At 41.5% G+C, this 20,546-nt stretch overlaps 1 protein-coding gene across 1 annotated transcript in view; it reads right to left on the reverse strand.

Moving 5' to 3' along the window:
* The window catches only part of LOC122776604 (copine-9-like), a 77,142-nt gene extending 56,596 nt beyond the window's left edge, over positions 1 to 20,546 (reverse strand). Inside the window, exons 1-2 of the mRNA XM_044037204.1 lie at positions 20,350 to 20,546; positions 17,354 to 17,394 (exon numbers count right to left, since the gene is read on the reverse strand). Coding sequence (XP_043893139.1) covers positions 17,354 to 17,394; positions 20,350 to 20,429 — 121 coding nt within the window. The 5' untranslated portion in view covers positions 20,430 to 20,546. The remainder of the gene's footprint in view (positions 1 to 17,353; positions 17,395 to 20,349) is intronic.

The following is a 20,546-nucleotide window of genomic DNA, read 5'->3' on the forward strand; positions in this document are numbered from 1 at the left end:
GAAAGAATAGGGGCCTATTTAACGCATTAGCAACAATGAACTACTTTATTTTAGAATTAAATAATAATACCTCTCTTGCCTCTCTTATTTTTTGCTCCATCTAAATCAGCCTCCTGTGAAAAGTCCATACCTGCCTTTGCCCGGCCTATTTACACCACTGCACGTTGGTATCAAAGTTGGTGATAATAGTGTTACTTAAAGAGCTGAAAGAAAAAGGTGGTACTTGGTATAAAAGGTTTGAGAACCACTGCTCTAAAGTCTAAAGCATATCATTTGAAGATACTGGGGGCAGTAGGAGCCAATCTCAGCTGACAAGTTAGAGACAGGGATAAAGGATTGACAGGTCTGTCCTATCTCAAGGCCAATGTTAAAAGATAAACAACCCTTCATACCTTCATTTTCAATCTAGAGTTTCCAGTTAGCCAAACCTCAATCAGTCTGCATTTGGATTGTGGGAGCACGTTTGAGTACCTGGAGAAAAACCCCACACACCCCACAGCAAGAACATGAAAACTCTGGGGTGGAGTGGTGCAGAAACCACCACACCATTATGTAGCCCTTGATACATGTTGGAGAAGGTTCATTTCCATGTTGAAATATAAGACATGCGAGGCAAAAGAGTTGGTGAATTGTATCCATCACATTTATACTACAAAGAAGCACATCCACATGACATCATGAGACAATGAGGCCTTGCTTTGTTGCCTCATTACATTTTTAGGTTCGCCAGAAAAGACCATCTCTTGTTCGACCAGAGGGAGCAGCACAGCTGAGTGTGTGCACACATTCTTGGTACTTGGTAGTTTTTCATATACTGGATTTCTGGTATATGAAAAATGTATATCATTAAAAAAAATAAGGTCCAGTTTTTGTTATGATCCGGTGTACTGCCCACCACTAAAGTGCACTATGTTTGGACACCTGCAGCCAGAAACAAGCAAATACCATCATTTCCAAATCTCATTAACAGCCCCGCACATGCATGAATTATCCCAATTATATAATCACGACTGCTTGAGTGAAACTTTTATCTGAAAGTTTGGCTTTCCTTTGCAACACACACCCACAGCTTCATTGCACTTGAAACAAAAAGTAAACAAAGTCAATGGAGTTACATTCTGGTGTCCCTTAACTATTCATTACCCGTGGCTTTGTGTTTATCAAGTCCTACTGCGGTTTGTTCGCCAAACATTAACATTCGTCTTCTGAGAAGAAATTGTACAAATTTGCTTTGAGTGCGACTGCATGAATTTACAATCGCACTGAGGCAGCCCAATTATAACCCACAGAGATTTCATACTGTCATGCTAGGCTAAGATACACTCACACAGTATGTGCATGCAGCGGCAAAACAAAGCTCATTAAAAGATCTTATGGGATGCATTGATAATTAGCCAAGTGTTGCTCTGCATGTCTAGACGGGCACATCAGCCCCTGCGTGCCTCTGAAGTTTGGACATTAGCTCTAATGAAGTTCAGACTATCTAAACTGGTAGATGATTAAAACCACATCTTCTGTCCTAATGAGCCATTAACGGAGGGGAGATAACAGAAAGGGCAGCACGCAGACAAGCGCTTGGACAATATATCTTTAGAGGAAATTCTTTGGCAGATTATTCATCTTACTGAAAGCATACAGTTCTGCATCTTTCAAGATAAGTTATTCAATTTGTTTGCCTCCAATTCAATTACAGAAAAGAAAACATGACAAATATACAATGGGGATTTAATCTGTTTGCAAAGTCATGGCTCGATGCTGATTCTGGCCCAACAGCTGAAATAATGATGTTCAAGAGACAAAGTATAGTCTCTTCATCCGAGATCAAACTCACGAGACCTTGTGGTTTGCCTCAAGGTTGCACAACAACATCAGCCCGACAGCAGGCTCAGACTAATCCACACAGAGGTTACATCAGGGTTAGGCCATGTACAATGAAGCTGACTGATTGCCTGCTTCATGGAAAGTGACTGAGAAAGGAAAGGGCCCATCTGGTCAACTTAGGGAAGGACCACACCATGAGGCAATTTGTTGTCAGTCCAAACTCTACTCCCACCCAAAAAACTCCAGCCAACAGTTTGGCTGCAGGACTGATACCCAGGTGACCATAAACATGAATGGAATTAGGAAATGAGCTCAATTCACATGACGTTTGACACTGGATCCACAGCTCAGTGGAGACTGCAGTGGCATAAAAAAAGAAAATCCCAAACACAATGTCTGTATTTGTGTGTGCACATGGATGAAACAGTGATTTGTACCCAAATGTTTAAATGCACTTATTGTAAGTTTGGATAAAAAGCATCTGCTAAATGACATGTAATTTAATGTAATTTGATCAAAAGCATATTAGCCACAGAAAAAAGCCTTGTGTGACTTTACATTATTATAAGTACTACTAAAGATCTTGATGTTGGACATACAGTATTTCAGTAATGACTCACCGGTTGATCTGGCTTCTGCTTTGAAACCAGGGTTCTATTTCCTTTGCCGCCTACCAGTGTTTTCTTCTTTAGTTTCTGCCACCTCTTTAGAGGACGTACTGTCATTCCAATGTGCTATGTTGCATCCTTGGCAAAACTAACCCAGCTATTATACACTAGGAAAGATCTCAAAGCTCCATGTGAGAAAGAGAACAGTTTAATTATACTAGTAGTTTGACTTATCGTAATTGTTATACAAGGTAATAACGTCCACCTTGTAGTATAAATACTGTATGTATTGCCTGCCTTGCAATACCTGGGTCAGGACCTCTAAACATCCCCGAAAATCTCTAGTTTTTGTGGAGACTTACAATGGAATTGAGTACAATCAGCCAGGGGTGGAGTTGAACTTGCGACCACTGAGTGCAACCACTGAGCCACTCCACCACCAGGGCAGTGTGCTTCTTGATAACGAGACCTATCAACATGACAGCCAACATGAAATACGATCGTCTAAATGAAGACAAGCAATTTGTGTTTCATTACCCTAGCAATCTTTTAAGCTGTGGGGTAAGCAGAGCTGATTACTTAATCTTCTTTGTTACCGAAATCCCACTTAAACTAGTCTCACTTACGAACTACACAGCAGTCTCTGCAAAGTCTGCTGAGTATAGGAATAGGACTTTTCTAGTCATATTTACCACTCAAGACACTCCACACTACAGCATGGCCATTCATACATTCACAAAGCACATCTACTGTTCTTTCTATCTCGCCATCAGCACGCTGCCTACACACCGACCCACTCATGAGCCACGGCCAACCTTCAGGATATCCACAGGAAAAAGTCAGTGGGAGCAAATATCAACAAGAGCTACATTCACACCAACAAGGTACGCCAAGAGGAGAATAATCAGGAGAATGAGAGCAACAGCCGAGGCAAACAATGTTCTTTAATTAATAGCTGCAACAATCCAGTAGAACACACTGCCAGGCCAAAAAAAAGTCACTTGGATCGCCTTTAGTTGTGATAATAACACATACTGTATGCATTGTTTCCATAAGTAAATGCAATGGAACAACATTTATTTCAGTCCACAGTTGCCCACAGTCCACAGTCCATCAATTTTTCAACCAAGATCGTGTATTTGATATAATGAGCATGAACCACTGTGTTATATCTTCTCCAGCACATCCCAAAGATTCTCAGTGGGGTACTGCACTCATGACGTGGCTCTCGGAGCGCGAGTAGCTTCTGAAAATTGATGTATTTCCACTTAAAACGAGCTATAAGGGAAGGTCTGATTACCATAGTGATTGGCCTTTGAAGTATTCAATAGTGCTGCGGCTACAACACAGCATGAAGATGGAGCTAAACACAGAAGACAGTCTATATCGTCTGTTGTGGAGGACTTCTCACCACTAGTGTTGCCTATATCTGGAATGTTTTTTTGAGTGATGACATAGAGCTGCTGATGAGGGAAAGACTAGAGAAACGCAGGCTCATCCCCAAGATGGAGTTTTTGCGTCTGAATGTTTCATCGTGTCGGGGTATAAAAAAAAAACATACAGCCCTTGATTGGATGCAACTTGGTATACGCAAGCGTACAGGATGAGTCATCAGAAATCTAAAAGGGGATTCAAGGGCATGGCAACCTCTAAAGTCTAATTGGAATGTTGGGGGAAAAAAAATGCCCTTTTGATATTAGGTTGTATACAAGAATGTAGGTAATATTTCAACCAACATATTTGTGATTAAAGCACTAAAATCCTGATTTTGATGCCATGAGGCCTTTAAGGTGTGAACTTCGTGGTTGCCAATCTATGCCACTTCACAATGGATGCCTAATAAATCCGAGTCTGTCTTAAAACATGCCCCAAAAACCTGGTTATTTAGTATATCTGGGTAGTTTTTGGGTGCATAACATTGCTGAACCTAGATATAACTAACTGAAGAAATCCCAGATCAGAACACTGCCTCCACTGTCTTGTATGGTAGACACTATGTGAAATGTATAGTAAATGTAGAAATGTAAAGGTAGAGTATGCAAATGGAATCAATGTGTTGGTATTACTGCTGGTAAATAAATAAAGATATGGCATGTGAACAATATGTATCCACACATCAAGAGACTCTGAATTCCCTCCATTTTTGCACGTCTCTCCCATCGGCTTAGAATGTTAGTGAAAAAAAATGGTAGAATGTACTTGTGGACTCATGCAAGTAAGACAAGTGCGCTGACAGCAAGAGTCACCTGTGTGAAGGCTTTGTTGACGGGGGATTTCTTGCAGCCTACGTCCTGGACGTTTGCACGGCAGGAAAAATGTAATCAGAGAGTCGGCAGGCATGGACAGGATGCCACAGGCTTATGCAGGCTGAGGACACAAGCTGCTCACTGTGAGGTGAAACTGAGAGGCGGACGAGTGGTATAAAGGGGACGTGGATGGTATAAGTAGGGAAAGAATAATGGACAAAAAACGGGTATTGATGCGGGGTATGTGGGAAAAGGACATTGCATGGATAATCGATTGTTTGGAAAAATAGGTGCAGTGTGAAAATCCCAGTCTGGCACAGTCGGGCTGTGGCAGATTCCAGATGGAGATGAAGGGCTAAGTATTAAAGGGCTTGGCTGTCACAAATCCCCCACAGATACACCTGTCACACAGCGATTTAGGTGAGGCATGGTGGTCACACATCCCTCCTAATGTATTGATCTGCTGCCAAGGGAGAGATGAGGCAAGAGAGCACCTTTGGAGATTAGCTTAACCTCTTTGGAGCAACTTTGACAAAGCTGCCCAGTTGGGAGCCCATGCAGGGAGCCCATGCAGCATCCAGTTTCCTGTTCTGTGAACAATCAGACTTCACGGCATAAATCATGTCATGCTGCAAAAGCAACGAGCATCATATTACACTTAAGATACAATGGGCAGGGGTTTCTTTGGTGTTATTAATCAATAATTCCATTGTGATCTTTCAGCATAACTCTTCTTCAGCTTGACCAATCAGATGACAGGGCAGTCGAGAGAGTAAGAGTCCCCCCTTCCTCTTCCTTATACACCACATACAGGTTCTTTATGCTGCTGCTCGCATTAATATATATAACATGATATAACATGTCGATATTGGCAGAGAGTTTCAGAGGTGGAGGGACTGCCTCAGGTCACCTGATGCTTATGAAACTACTTTCTCTGTACATGTTCATCTAATGAGGAGCTCAGGACAGAGCTGCAATCCCAAAACACAAGTATTTTAATAACTTATAGATGAAACTCAATAATCAACTTTTTTTTTTCCTTTATTCTTCGGGGTTTGGTGTAGGATAGCAATAATAAACTGAACCAAAATTCTAAACAGCATATTGTTCTACACAGTTGTGGAATAATAGTTGGTCACTTACACTGTAAGTTGCTCATTTGCACATCAAACACACTCAGGACAAGAACATTAGCATTCATTTGGAGTCGCCTGATGAATGCAAGTCCAATAAGCCATTCTACTGCGCCATAAGAACAACTGTTTATGTGCGAAGTGCCTCCCTGACATGTGTCACAAGTGTGTGTGTGTGCACTAGGAAATTACATGTCGAATGTTCCCTTTTCTCAGAGCAATTTATTTTGATCATACATACTGTATATGTCGGTGTTACTTGTGTTTGTTACCTCTTTGTTAACTCTTTAGGACCTTTTCTGGCATAAACACTGACCCAGTAGTCCTCATTGAGACCAGAACCTCGTCTTAATGAGGCATAACCTCATTTCTTAGGAACTGGTTCGGGCTGAGATATAAATTGTGGTTAAGGTTAGGGTTAGGCATTAACTGGCTATGGTTATGGTTAAGGTTAGGAATAACACTTGGTTTAGGCTGTCCAAGTACATAGAGTTCAGTGACCTTAAAGTAAGTCCTTAAAGGTGACATAGAATGCTTGTATCACACATATATGTTAGTTATGGAGGTCTACTTACATATATTAACTTGTTTTCATGGTTAAAAACCTCCTAATCGCTGCAAAGGAGCCGATCAAAATATCTCCTCACTGACGTTCTTGTCGTTCTGATGACGACATCAAATTAAGGAAGTGCCGATCCGCTTCGCAGAGTCCAGGAAAACAATACAAAACAATTTTCTCAGCAGTGGCTGAACCGTTTGTTCTGAAACTTTAGGGTTTCATAAACGAGGTAATGACGCAGATACACACACAAACGCAGCGTTAATTGGAGCTTCCGGTCTATGTGGGCTTTAAAGTGTAACAAACCCCCTCTTTTGAGGCTTACTCTGCCTAATGCCTGTTTTTGAAAAATGCCAAGAAGTGAGCGAAGAGCTAAGTCGGAGAGAGGATGATGGAGGGAAAGTGGGGAGCGGTGCAGGGGGCGTGGTCTGGTAGTGAACTTGACACTCAGTAGTAGCTGAGTGGGCTGTACATGACTAAATTGGGTATTGCACCGTCGTTATCATGTGGATATGCTCTTACCCAATGCATGTCAGTTTGTCTTCCAGTTCATGTACACATACAATGTGGTGGGCGTGGAATGGATGACCATGAATAACTGAATCAACAGGAGCTGCTCACTCTCTCCTCAGATCTCATTAGGAGTCCTCAGGTGTAATCAGTCACCAGTGACCTTTATTTAGATGCTGTGACTCCCACTTTGCCTTTATTCGCCTCTGCAACAGAGCCTATGTTGAATTCCAAATGAATTGCCTATGCAAAGGATTTTTTTTAATACCATTCAACTGTCGAAACCAAAAATCATTTTACAGCAAAATCTACATTCATATATTTACAGCTGTAAGGCACGTAGGGACAAAACTGCCCTATTGTATTATTTAACAGTGATGAAAAGCTGAAAATAACTCACTCTGAATCACATAACACAGCCTTAATCACATATAGCTTTGTACTGGATATCAGATCTGAGTCATTTTAAAACCACTGCAGATGCAACAGCAGATTTGTATAACAGAAGAAGGAACAGACTCTGAAAAACACACCTGCTGTGCATTAACCAAACTTCAACTCCCACCTGCTGATGACTCACCGCCCTCGAGGAGAAACAACAAAATACAGGAAGTAGCACAAGCGGTATCTAAAATTCATTAAACGTGACTCACTGGCATCACAGTAAAGAATAATCACAATGGTTTAAATACCGTTCCATGGACTGGTGGGAGTGGGGAGGCCGTCTCTCCCACTGATTTTAATGGAGTGAAACACCCATGCATGTGGATGAAAGCTGTCAATGCTCCACCGGCAAGTGTTACATAAGAGAAGTGGGATGTTTCATACGGGCGCCTGATAGAAATAAAAGAGAGATAAATTGTGCGTGCAGCACCAGATGTACAATGACAACATGAAGAAGCTGAATGATTATCTCTTTTCTTAAACTTTCCAGGTTTTGATGATCCGTGTCAGTGATTCTCTTTATATAGAGAAGGAAATGACACTTTCTAAAATGGAACCGGGTCACTTCAATAACAGAAAGCTGCTCCTAAACAGAAAGAAGCACACTCGTAGCTACTGGGGAATGAAAAGGAAAAATACCTCATGAATTCCATTATTTTTATCTCGAACCAAAGGAATGTGTCATCCAGCAGCATTTGTCTGACCACAGACAGAGCTTTTGGCTTTTTTCCTTCCAGCCTATAACGTCGGTAGGGATTTCAATTCCGTTTATAGCTGCTGCCGTTAAACTGGAGAGAGGCTTTACTGCTGAAGAACCATTTGCATTTCTCCAAGGGCAAGAGCCATGTCGCAGAGGTCACACATGCCTGGAATATGTTAAAAACCAGGACTGGACTAAATGCAACTTTGAAAAGTGTCAACACCACTGACTGCATACACAAATTAAGGTTGTCTTCCAGTTTGAAAAGTAAAGCACAGGAAGTGGGACAGAAAAAGCACTTAGCCACGAGGGGGGCGACTCCACTGGTTGCAAAAACCAGTACATTTGAATAGAGAGTCATTTCCCGAAGCTCTAAATCACTAGTTTCATGTCTTTTTCAATAGAACACGATGGTAAGTTCGTAAATCATGTTCCCGTTTAGAGGGGAAAGAAAGAGACATGTGAGTGGAGACCAGTGTGATTGACAGCTGGTACCATCCAATCGGGGACTGGTTGCAGGTGACGGTAAGGCTTCACATTTACAATAGAGCCAGAAGACTGCATAAACAGCAATACATTGTGTTGTGTGTGTGTCTCAGAATGGAAATATGTGCAATATTATCTCACATAAGAATAAAAACCCCAGAGAATTTCTCTTATTGGGGGTAATTGTCCTTATTTCATGTAAGTGACTAAAAAGGTTTATTTGAAGGCAATGAATACCACAAACCCTGTTCTTTTCTTACCGTTGTCTAAATTTCATTTACAGAGTGGATCAACTGTGACATATTTCCAGGCCCTAGAACTGTTTGAATATAGAAATTACACTGCAATGAGAGAGGAACAGGGGAAAAGGGATTAATGTTGCGACTGTAATATTTGCTAATTCCCACCCAATTCAGCGCTTGTAAAAACTAATAAGCTGAAGTGAAAAAAACTTGCGCTTCCATTAACATTTCCATTTATATAAAAACATCAATAAAAGAGCTTTTTTTGGTTCTTTACAGTAACAGACAATGATCGCACACCCATACATCCTCCACATGTGGGAAGATACCGATGGGCATAAGATAATTTGACGGAGGAAGAGGAAAGAGGAAGTCAAATTGAATTTAGGCAGTGACTGGGCAACGCGATACAGAATCCTTCAAGGACAAACTCTGAGCGATCAATAAATTAGATAAGACGAAGAACATCAGAGTCTTCCTGTACCTTGGCACATTCTTGTGAAAAAAACTGTCTCCACACAAACTCAAGATGCACTTTTGGCTTGAAACTGTTGGCTCAGATTTGTCAAACTCTTGAGGGGAAAGTAGGAGAGAAAAAAAGAATTTACATCAGTTTGCTTCATTTGTTCAGGATGAAGGCTCCGACTATCTCAGCTCAAGGAAAGAAAGGAAAGAGTGAACACCACTAATTGAATTTCTGACGATCCTCACGGTTCTACGTGAGATGAAGTGTAGACACTTTTGAGTTCTGCTTTTATTCCAAACTCTATTTCTGTCCTAAATGTTCAGTGATGTGTTTATGACGTACAGTTTTTTTCTCTCCATTGTTGTCCCTGTACTATAGATGTGTCACCAATCACTGGCTTTTATCCCTGAAAGCCTCACACAATAACATACACTCACTTCATCTCAGCCTCAGAGTTTCTCACAGACTTGGCCTTTGTTCACTTGTAAACTTCTTGGCAGCTCTTGTTTCTCCAGCTCAGCCTCCAGATCTCCAAAAGGCAGATAAAGTATTTAAGAAAGACATTCTGCTCTTAAAGCTGTGGTACGCAACATATGTTTGGTGTTACTGGTTCCTCATTCCACAACAACCTTTTGGCGTAATGTGACTCAAGTGATCCGAGTGAAAATGAGTCTCTGCGCCTCCTCTCTAACAAAATGGGAGTCAATCAGTACGGATGACATGAATTTCAGGGAGCAGCTCTACCCAGAATTCGACATTCAATGTTTCCATTCAGCTTTTTGCAAACTGTGTTTTCCAATTATTTGAAAGAAATGAGCATATTCAAGGGACCGTTCAGGTTGAACTGTTTGGAAATAAAGTCAAGGTTGAGATCGTTTAGGCAGCAGGAGGAGAAGAGGACGGCCACAGAGAAGGTTCAAGGACATGAGGGCAATTGGTGTAAAAGTAGAGGACAGTAGGGCTGGGCGGTAAAACGATAACGATATGTATTGCGATAGACACTTCTGCGATATCAATAGAAAAGACGTTCAATAAAGTCACTCAGCCTTCATTTAGGCAGTGACAACTTCAAGTATTTATATAGCGCTTTACTATAGCCTTGATGACCACTCAAAGCTGCTTTACACTACAGTTTTCCCGCCATTCACCCATTCACTCACACTTTCCATGCAGCACATCGATGTATTTTCTATCACTCATCTTTTATACCCACTCTAGGCGGAGCCGGGAATCGAACCCACAACCTTCGAGTTGAAAGACGACTCAATGAAAGTCCAATGCCTCTGAATCTTAAACCAGAGACTGGTCTGGGACGCACAGATGGGTCCACTTGAGATTTAAATGGGTCACCAAATAAATGGTTGAATTTTCCAAGCCTCTTTAATTCATCACACATGTAGATCTTGGAAATGGCGAGCTCACTTTCCTAAAATAGTATTCCAGTGTTCCAGAAATGGCAGTTACAACCATTATCACACATCACACAAGCATTTCCTGGTCATATTTGTGTGAATTGGATTGTAATGTCTTTATAAAGTGGGTCTCCAAATGAAATGTTTGAGTAACTTTATGGTCAATGGAGTTTCCCATACTAGTAGTTTACTAGATAAGTAATGACTTGTGACTTGTGATCACCTGAGAGGACAGGATGATCCTTTGTCACTGGACATGGACCGGGACTGAGTGGCAAGTCTGTCCTGACTTAAATTCAGAACAGTTCACATACTCCAAGTACAGATCAAAGTAGAGATGGATGTGTGTGGGCTGACAGTATTCTACAGGATGGTGTACACATCATGAGCTTTGATATGTATTTCACTGTGCACAGGAGCTCAGGAGGCCACCAGCAGCCTCTGTCACTGACTCAAGAGAGCACACTGCTGAGAAAATTGGAAAGTGCTCATCACTCATGGGTAAGGCAGCAGGAGGAGAGAGAGCATTTTTGTAGCCTCTGTGGCTCATGTTGTGTATGTCAGCCTCCCCTGATTCTGTGCCGTCAGAAACATGGCGGGGCTCAAAAAAACATTTCCCAATTCGATCTTCATCTGAGAGATCTGATAGTCATTCATAATTTCCTGCTCTGCACAAATCTCATGACCCTATCAAGGTCACAGGAGAATTAACTATGATAGTCTTGGGTGTCCATGAGCTGTGGAAGCAGAAACTTTGTATGTCTCTTTCTCTATGGAGTTCAGTTACAACACTTTATCCTCACCATCATAAACACTCGCAACTGACACTCACGTCCCCTTTTCTGGCCATGTACAAGTACATCTGCTCCAATGGAGTCGCTGGATAACGGTCAGGATCCATTTTGCAAGCTTCTGTGTTTTCCTAATTCTCGCCATTCGAAAAACCGGGGGTTGTTTACGCGCGCTCGCGCGGGGCGGTGTAGGCTGACCTCCTGATTCTCCGGGTCGGCATCGCACATATTGGAAGACTGAGTTTTCTGTGGGAGAGAGACAGCCCCCAAACTCCTGCGATAAGCTTTTTAACCATCACAATGACTCTGAAGGTGTTAGCACAATAACAGAAGGCAAACCTCTTGCCATGAAAACTATGGATTGCGCCCAGAAGGGACTCTTTAATCAAACAGCAGGCCTTTGAGTGGTGGACCTGGCTGCAACTGCGGCTCACACTGGTTTACATTATGGTGTTATGATTGTGCCAAGTTGTGATATGAAAGGATAACCACCATCCTCCAGAACTCCAGTGCAGCATGCAGGGGATTATTTTTAAGAACCTCTGGATGAATGACCATACCCAACAGCTGTATCCAGACACTGGTGGTCACACAAATCTGTACAAATCCAATGAAATGTTCTGGTATCCTGGCAGACTGGTCAACATCTGACAAATCTGACTGTATTGAGTTCAGTGTTCAGTGTTGGTTGCATGTCTTTCCTTCCTCCTCTTATTAGTTCAAATTAATAAGCATCAGCTCATTGTCACAATGTCTTCTTGTGATTCCTTGTATATTATTAGTGTAGAGGTTTTAACATCGAGCTCAAAACAGCCTCAAGTCTTAGTGGCAGACAAGACATTTCAGATACTCCGGTGCAGACTCAGGCTGCCAAACTCCTGCTTTACCACACCCAACAGCATTCCACACAGTTTTGACATTATACCATTCCAACCTGCACCTAAAACCATGGCATGAACCACATTTAAAACTCTTTATTCCACTGAATTAGAGCAGCACTGTCAGTTCTGAACGGCATTCAAGTCATAAACTCGCATCTCAAGCTGAAAAACCTATTTGTTTCGTTCTTTCTCTGTATGCCGTTTAGAATTTCTATATTTAGCATCTACACAGGGAGCAGTCCTGTCATACGTGTAGCTCCCGGTGAGCACTTCTAATTGAATTCAGTCAGTTACATGAGAAGTGGAAAATGAAGGTTTGCCTAATGGAGTATACAGTTCAACCTCCTGTCTGTTGCATGGCACCCACACTGTTAATTACATCCTCCCGTCATAAAGCACCGTCGCATTATTGCCACGGCGTTCCGTCCCATGTGGATCTGCTGCCAAATAGCTCACAGCTGAGTCTCGACAGCTCGCTGAATATTTAAAGCTGCGGTGCGTAATTTTGGTCAAGCGACGTAACATTATAATATTAAGTCATATTCCAACCTGGGCGACATCTACACGCTATACTGAGAAAGACAGAGAGTCATATGAAGCTGACAGTATATATGTATGCATATATATATGCATATATATATATATATATATATATTTGTACTGTATATCCTAAGAACATTTTAAAGAAAACATTTTTTCTATTCAATGCACCTTTAAGTTACAGCTGCATTATTATACACATTGCTTTCATTTCCTTAACAGTATAGCAAACATGTTTTCAAGTATGAGGTTGTTTATCCTGTCAGTCAGTGCAGATTCATATCAACGTGTTGTTCCAGGTGGAGCTGATTGGCAGTTTTTTTTTTCCTCCCCTCTCAGTGATTAGGTAAGTGTCTGTTCGCTCAGACAGGAAACAACCCCGCATGAAGCGATGCGGGTAAATACCATTTGAGGGGGCTAGTTTGACTAACACTGATCCTCCATGAGTCTGAAGGCTTATAACTTATCTTAACATGCTGAAACACTGCACAGAGATTTTGTCATGCCAAGTGTTTTGGTTATAACTCATTACTCACTTGACTATCTTGGCGTACGCTCGCTTGTCCGACACAATGCTACCGATGACAAGCAACTGTGACTGTTATCGTTTCCTCAGGCAGTGCATGACATTGTTGAAAACTGCATTCAGAGTATTTAATTAAAAGCTAAAAAAAACCAACCCTGCCATCTGAATCCTTTGCAAAGTATTGTGAGGGATCAGATCGGGGAGAAATAAATTATACGAAATGAAATGTAGCCTTCCTCATGCAGACAACCATGGAGACAGCAGCAGTGCTGGGTGTTTTTGTGTCAGAGGGACACTGGACAAAATTTATATCACACTGTATTAAAACACAGGAAAATCAAAGACTTAAGGTGATGGCTGTCAAGAGCCTGGGGATACAGGGAGAAGGTGGTTCAATTAAAGCCGGATCAGTGTTTTGGTGTAGCTCTGCTTTTACAATGCATTTCTAATCAGTGGCACTGACAGCATATCCAGAGGTCTACTATACCCTGTTGCTCTAATGATATACAGCACTGTGCAATACAACTTCTGTCCTGATATGTTGGACATATACACATATATTCATGTATACACATATATATATATCTATATCTATATCTATATATACATACATATATATACATATACACACATACATATATACATATATATATATATATATATATACATATATATATATACACACACACACACACACACACACACACACACACGGTATGTACAAGTGGATTTGAAGAGAATCATACAAGACTGCTGAAAACATTCTTTCACTCACAGATTTCACAATAAACTCCAAGCTGAAATGATTAGATGTGACACACACACACACACACACACACACACACCAAGCTTCAATCCATTACACACTTCTCCGCTGAATGACGCACGTTCTTCAGAATCCACTCGAGACACAGTTAGAAGATACTCGTCCTTCAATTTTCAAAACATCTCAACCACAATTTCCAGCAAACGACACATTAAGTGCGACACCAACACAAGCAAATTGCAATGACAATGCCAAGGCTGTGCTCTATTAAGCATAAAATGTTTACCGTAATGAAGTAAATCCATCACCGGCGGTCTACTTCAAAACCTCAGGGTAGACGCTTACATAATGTAATCAAGAAGATATTTAACAGGTGTATATTTCGATTCTCAGCTCATGGTCATTGAAGACGACGGAGCACATAACAAGGCAATTGCAGGATACTACACTCTTGTCTTTGCCGACTGTTTTCATTATGAAAGTGAAGATTGTAGATAGCTACTGTGCCCCGGGATGCCAAAACAATCTGAGACAGGCTAATGGGAGGACATTTTACCAGCTCCCCACAGATCCAGAAAGACGGCAGAGGTGGAAAACAACCCACAAGCAACTGATTTTGTGGTCGACTCCCAGTAAATAATGCACTAGTCTAACTGATGTACAAGTCGACACGGCAACGTTATCACAACAAAGCCAGAGCGCGTCCATTTGTTTCCCTCCAGGCTTTTATAAACTTTTAGTGACTCTCTGGAGTAAAATGAAGGGACGTTAATCAGGAAGTTGAAGATGTCAGGATACTGCAGGTCTGAAATAAAGTCCTCTCCACCCGTTTTTGCCCACATCTTGCGGCACATCGGTTGATCTCCATGGATTTAAAGTGCACAGTGAACCCTCCTTAGAGTGCTCGTAAATAAGTTTGCACTCTCGACCATGACTCGGCTTCAGCTCCACAAGTGACAGTTCTTTGGATAGTGAGCAATTTCCACCCATTACTTCTGCAATTTGTGCAGTTCAAATCTTTAAAAGCTTTAAAAGTGTGGAAAAGCTCGAATTAGCGGAGTCACTATGAAAAACATGCATGTGACCCCGTCCTGTCTGCCGTGTGTTAAGTGGGCATTTCGGAGGCTGCAGACACCACGTTCTTCTCTTCTTCTTTTTCCCTTCTTCAGACGATCTTAGTATCAGGACTGGAGGAAGGATTTGAACGACTAATCAAAAACAAATCTCTCAAGCTGAAGGCACCGAAACCTTCTGTCATTGTTAATCTACACAAGCTCTGTCATAGCATAGTGTTTTCTGAGCACCTGCACCACATTGCTGGAAACCAGTCTATGCCAAGGACCGCTGAGAACGCCAGGCAAGGACACTTTAGCTTTGCAGTGCAGACAAAGCAAATTTATCCTCAAGCATGTTTACTTGCACAACAAATTATTTGAAAATCAAGGAACTTTTGTTGTGGAAACATTACATTTTTGGCGAATAGTATGGCTAATACATTGATTTAAGTGAGGGTGGTTTGCACACATAAGTAATTCTTGCAAGTTTAGACACGGTGTAAAGTCTCCTTGCTACTCAATTAGTACTAACGCATGGCAGTTTCCAAATGCATCACCCCTACATCACTGAGCAGCTTTCCCACTCAATATCAAACAGCAGTGTCCCTTAACTATTTTCTTTCCATCTTAATTTTCTTCTTAAATCTAAAAAAAAATCCTCATAAAGTAAATGAAAAAACGACTTAAACTTAAAATGCCACAGCCGAGCCTTGGCCTGTGGTTCTGAGGAAAAGCTTCGGGGTAAAAGAGAGAGACAGGAAAATAAAACACACACCTACACAAGAGAATAATGAGATTGGGAGTCGCACTTAATAGTGAGGGAGGGAGAGAGAGAGAGGGAGAGACAGGGGGCTGCAGTTTTAGTATCATCATGTAGGGGAATGCAGCTTTATATTTAAAACTACTGGCGCAGGCTTGTGAAACGATTGATGGGGGTAATACCGTGTCGGAGGCTTTTTAATCCCCGCTCTGTCCCCTGGCTGTAATTTCTCTACCGCATGACATAAAGGAGGCCAAGAGGCCTCACATCCTGACCTTTGGTCAACCTCCACGTTTCTGACCCTCCCCTGTCTTGTCCTTGTTCTTCACCTGTACAGTGGAACATCATCGTTCATCACGTTTTAACCATTATCTTGCTTTTAAGACACTACAACGCAGAACGTGTTCAATGTGCACACCGCAACGTGTCTATTTCTAGCTATTTCTACCAAATCACTTGCATTTTTTCATCCAAACACCAAACACTGACGCCCTTGGTAAGTCACCTGCCAAGTTTGAAGGCCATCAAGCAACACATGAGACAGTTATGCGACTGAAAGGCAGCCGGATGTTTCTTGAATGATTAGATTTCTGCATCAAAATGACTAAAAACAATGAGACTAACGGTGCTTTTCCGCTATACAGTTCTAGCAAGACTCGTCTCGACACACACACACACTAACTAAGAAAAGCAGTTGGTTCCGGTTTACTAAATCATTACAACCGGTTAATTAAAGAGATTAGTTCAGTACTTCCTGCATGACTGGAGCACAGACTCCATCAGACACAGTCACTGAACTTGAAAAAAAATGACTTCCGTTTTCATATTGAACGTTTCATTGGCTTCGGTCGCATTTTAACGGCGTCCTCGGCCTCGCAGGGGCTGCTCATGTCAGGCCGTGCATCCGCCGGTCCTGCAAATATTTCGCAAGTGAAGCCTCGTTGAAAAGAAATAACGAATGGAATAGAAATGTTCAGCAGAGCTGAGGTTCACCAGCTGTCGTGAGGCATCGAATAATGCTCTTCAGCAGCAAGCAGAGAGTGCGCGCGAGAGAGAGAGAGAGAGAGAGAGGCAGGCAGAGTGAGTCGGTCATTTGGGGGTCACGCTTTTTCTGAAAAAGCTCAACATTGTGTGGTGTATGTATGCAACTTAAAAAAAACAGGGAGGATCAGTCACTTCATCGAGAAGTGAGTCGAACCTCATAATCCTACACTGATGTCATCAAACTGGTCATTATGTTGTTTTTCTTTTGACTGAGAGAGAGTGAGAGAGTCCCAGAGCAGCACAAATGACATACTGTGCATTTAAGGCTAGTAAATAAATACTGAACTGGCGAGAAAATGATTCACTCTCCAAAAGCACCATCAACAAACAGTTCAGTGGAGATCATGAAGCGCTGTGACGTACCAGGATCTGACTTGGAGAATGTGTCTACATCCAGGAGATTCCTGTGGAAACAGCAAAATTGAAAGTGTAAGTAAACATGTATCCTTTCGTTCATTCATGCTTTATTCAAAGCCGCTTCTGTAACGTCTTCTTTAGGCTAACTTTCAGCAAAGTCTGCATTTCCCTCCTCTCCTCTCACCATCACCTCATGAACACGTTTGTCGACATATTCACAAACAAACGGCGTCACCGTCTTCTTTCTTTTGCGGCGTCCTGGCTCTTGATTACATAACGAGTTGTTGGGAAACAGGAAAAGCTTTTTCTAGATCAGACAGAGCGCTAAATATAGATCCATTTAACAGATATGTCAGTATTTCACTGACAGCATCCAGCGTTAATTGATTTTTTTTCTCTCTTTGCTCTCCTGGGTGTTGCTCAGAAAGTCTCAAATCAGCGTGGGCAGGTTTAAATTACTCCCAAAATATATTGTTATTATTAAATTAATATTATTATATTGCTACCAACTGTCTATTCTAAATGCAAGCTATGGTGAGCCAAATTAAATACTTAATTTATGACCCAAAGCCTGATGAAGCGTGATATAGTTGCACTGAATGTCTTCCTGTAAGAAATTGTTTGACAGACTTATTATTATTGACCACAGGGGTTAGGTTTCAAAATAAAGGACGTCCTAAATGTGGGGCTAGTGTTCAATAAAAGTCTTAAACATAACTTACTTTGCAGGTGGGGACACACAAAGGAATCTGACATGAAGGCAGGATAAAAATAACAAAAGGCCAAAATCTGACAAAGGGGAGGCATGAGGGAAAAGAATGCCTGGAACACGGACGTCACTGGAGCGAGGAGCAAATAACAAACAGAACAGGCTCAGCACACGAGAGGGACAATACATGCACAGCAGGCTGGGAGCTAACGAGACACAGGTGAGTCCAATCAGGACAGGTAATTAAAGCTGCGGGCGGGGGGGGGGCGTGGACAGAGAGGCTAAAGCAAGAGGTGACACACAAGGAGAAAAACAGCAAAGTGGAACAGGAAGTCAACCGCTGCTGTATCAGCCAGTCGCAGTCAGGTGAAAGCATGGATAAAGGACGCAGGCTCATCCCAAAAGCCCAAATAACAGGAAACACTGTAAAAGTCTACAAATGCTAAAAAGTCCAAGGAAACTTCAAAGCGTCAAACACACACAGATAAGATAAGATAGTCCTGTAATTGTCCCGCAGTGGGGAAATTTGCAGTCATTATGATTTTTGATGTAATGAGTGATTTTATTTTATTTACTTATAAGTATTACTTATTAAAAGTAATACTTTTATATTACTTTTTTATTTTATTGTGTTATCTATTCCTTTATCATAGTCCATTTAACCTCATCAGAACACCCTCTTATTTGACTAGCCCTATTAGATAAATATTGTTTTTAAAGTATCACTGTTATGCAGCCAGTACGGTTATATATGGGCTGACAATATGGGTCCCAAGTGGGTCCCGGAGACCACAGACAGAACAAACTTTGTAACCGACGTGTAATCTTCTAATCCTGACAAAGCACAATCCAGGATTGGGAAACACTGGACTAGACAATCCAGCCAAGATGCAGCCAGACCACACCTTTGGGCGTTCAATCCAACAGATTCCAGGGATTTGGGATATCACAGAAACTTGCATGATTTAACATGACTTCGGAATATATTCTTTTATTCAACAGAGTGCTGAATTCTGGTGATTCATCAGGTCTTTTTGGTTTTTCCTCCTGACTGACTTTGTCGTGATCCTGTGAAGTTCTTTGAGGTGCATCGGTTCAAGGTCGTGATCAAGGTCACTGTATTGATACCCAAAGGGTAGAGTGACAACAGTGCTTCGTACTTGTTCTACATGTTATTCTATTTGTTAAATGAAGCCGTCTGTTGCATTTATAACTCTAGCTTAGAAAAAAAAAACAGCTGGAAAGCAATTTCTGCCAAATGCTCTTACAGTAGATAAATACCATAAATATGTCTTATTATAGATTCACATCAGCATTCAAACATTACTTATTGGGAAATTGGAAAATGCAGCTTGTTCCAGTGTCTCTGATAGGTTCTTCTTCTTCTTCAATGCAGGTAACAGATAAACAACAACACAAAACACAACCTTTTAATAAAAACTGCTCAACATAATCACAGTTTTAGAACGCAGGCCTGAGTAGTTTGGTACTATTTGGTTTTGTTTGGCGTTACGTTGTTTTACATCAGTGTATAAACATTGTGATGTTTGAGTCCCTTCATTTTTTTATTTAAGCAGTAAATTTGCCACGGTAAGGAAAACACTTCTCCTTCATCTAGCCCTGCTTGCGTCTGACTGGGACTCATTGGGGTTGTCAAACTCCAGGTGTCTGCTGCATGGTCACCGATGTCAGTGGGGACCACACAGCGGCGACAGCAGCTACTCATTATTCAGGAGCGGGATGAGAACGCCTGACAGGCTGACAGTCGCCACCAGCCAGTATAGCCAACCTTTCACCCACAGCAGCTTGCCATCACCATACCATCACTGAATGTATGCTTTGTTTTTGTTTGGTTTAAAACAGCACACTGCTTCTCGTGATATAGGTTAGCTGGAGTGAAATATATATATATTTATATAAATAAATAAATAAATAAAGAAAGAAAGAAAGAAATAGATTCACACCAACTGTCAGCCGAGCCTGTGGGGGAATACCAGTGAGCTCTGCTGGGGTCAGGATTTTTAATCACCCTAATGCATTGGAGTATTGGAGGTAAGTGATGGGATTAACTGTATTAACATACAGAATGTCAGCTGTGTGTGTGTGTGTGTGAGAGAGAGAGGATTTACACATGATTGTCACCTATGTCACGATGGATGGATAGATAGATAGATAGAGAGAGATAGATAGATAGATAGATAGATAGATAGATAGATAGATAGATAGATAGATAGACAGATAGACAGATAGATAGATAGATAGATAGATAGATAGATAGATAGATGGATCTTACCTGCACGACACAGTAACTTCTATTTTAGTTGCAGGGACTCTGGTGTTGAGAGGATCGAATTCCCCGATTGATGCCATCATCACCACTCAGGAAAAAGAAGAAGAAGAAGAAGAAGAAGAAGACGATAAGCGAAGTGATCATTTACAGTCGAGTTGTGTTTGCAGTAAATCCATTGTCGAGAGTTTGTGCGTTGTTGT

Source organism: Solea senegalensis, linkage group LG11 (assembly GCF_019176455.1).
Source record: "Solea senegalensis isolate Sse05_10M linkage group LG11, IFAPA_SoseM_1, whole genome shotgun sequence".
NCBI classification, from domain to species: domain Eukaryota; kingdom Metazoa; phylum Chordata; class Actinopteri; order Pleuronectiformes; family Soleidae; genus Solea; species Solea senegalensis.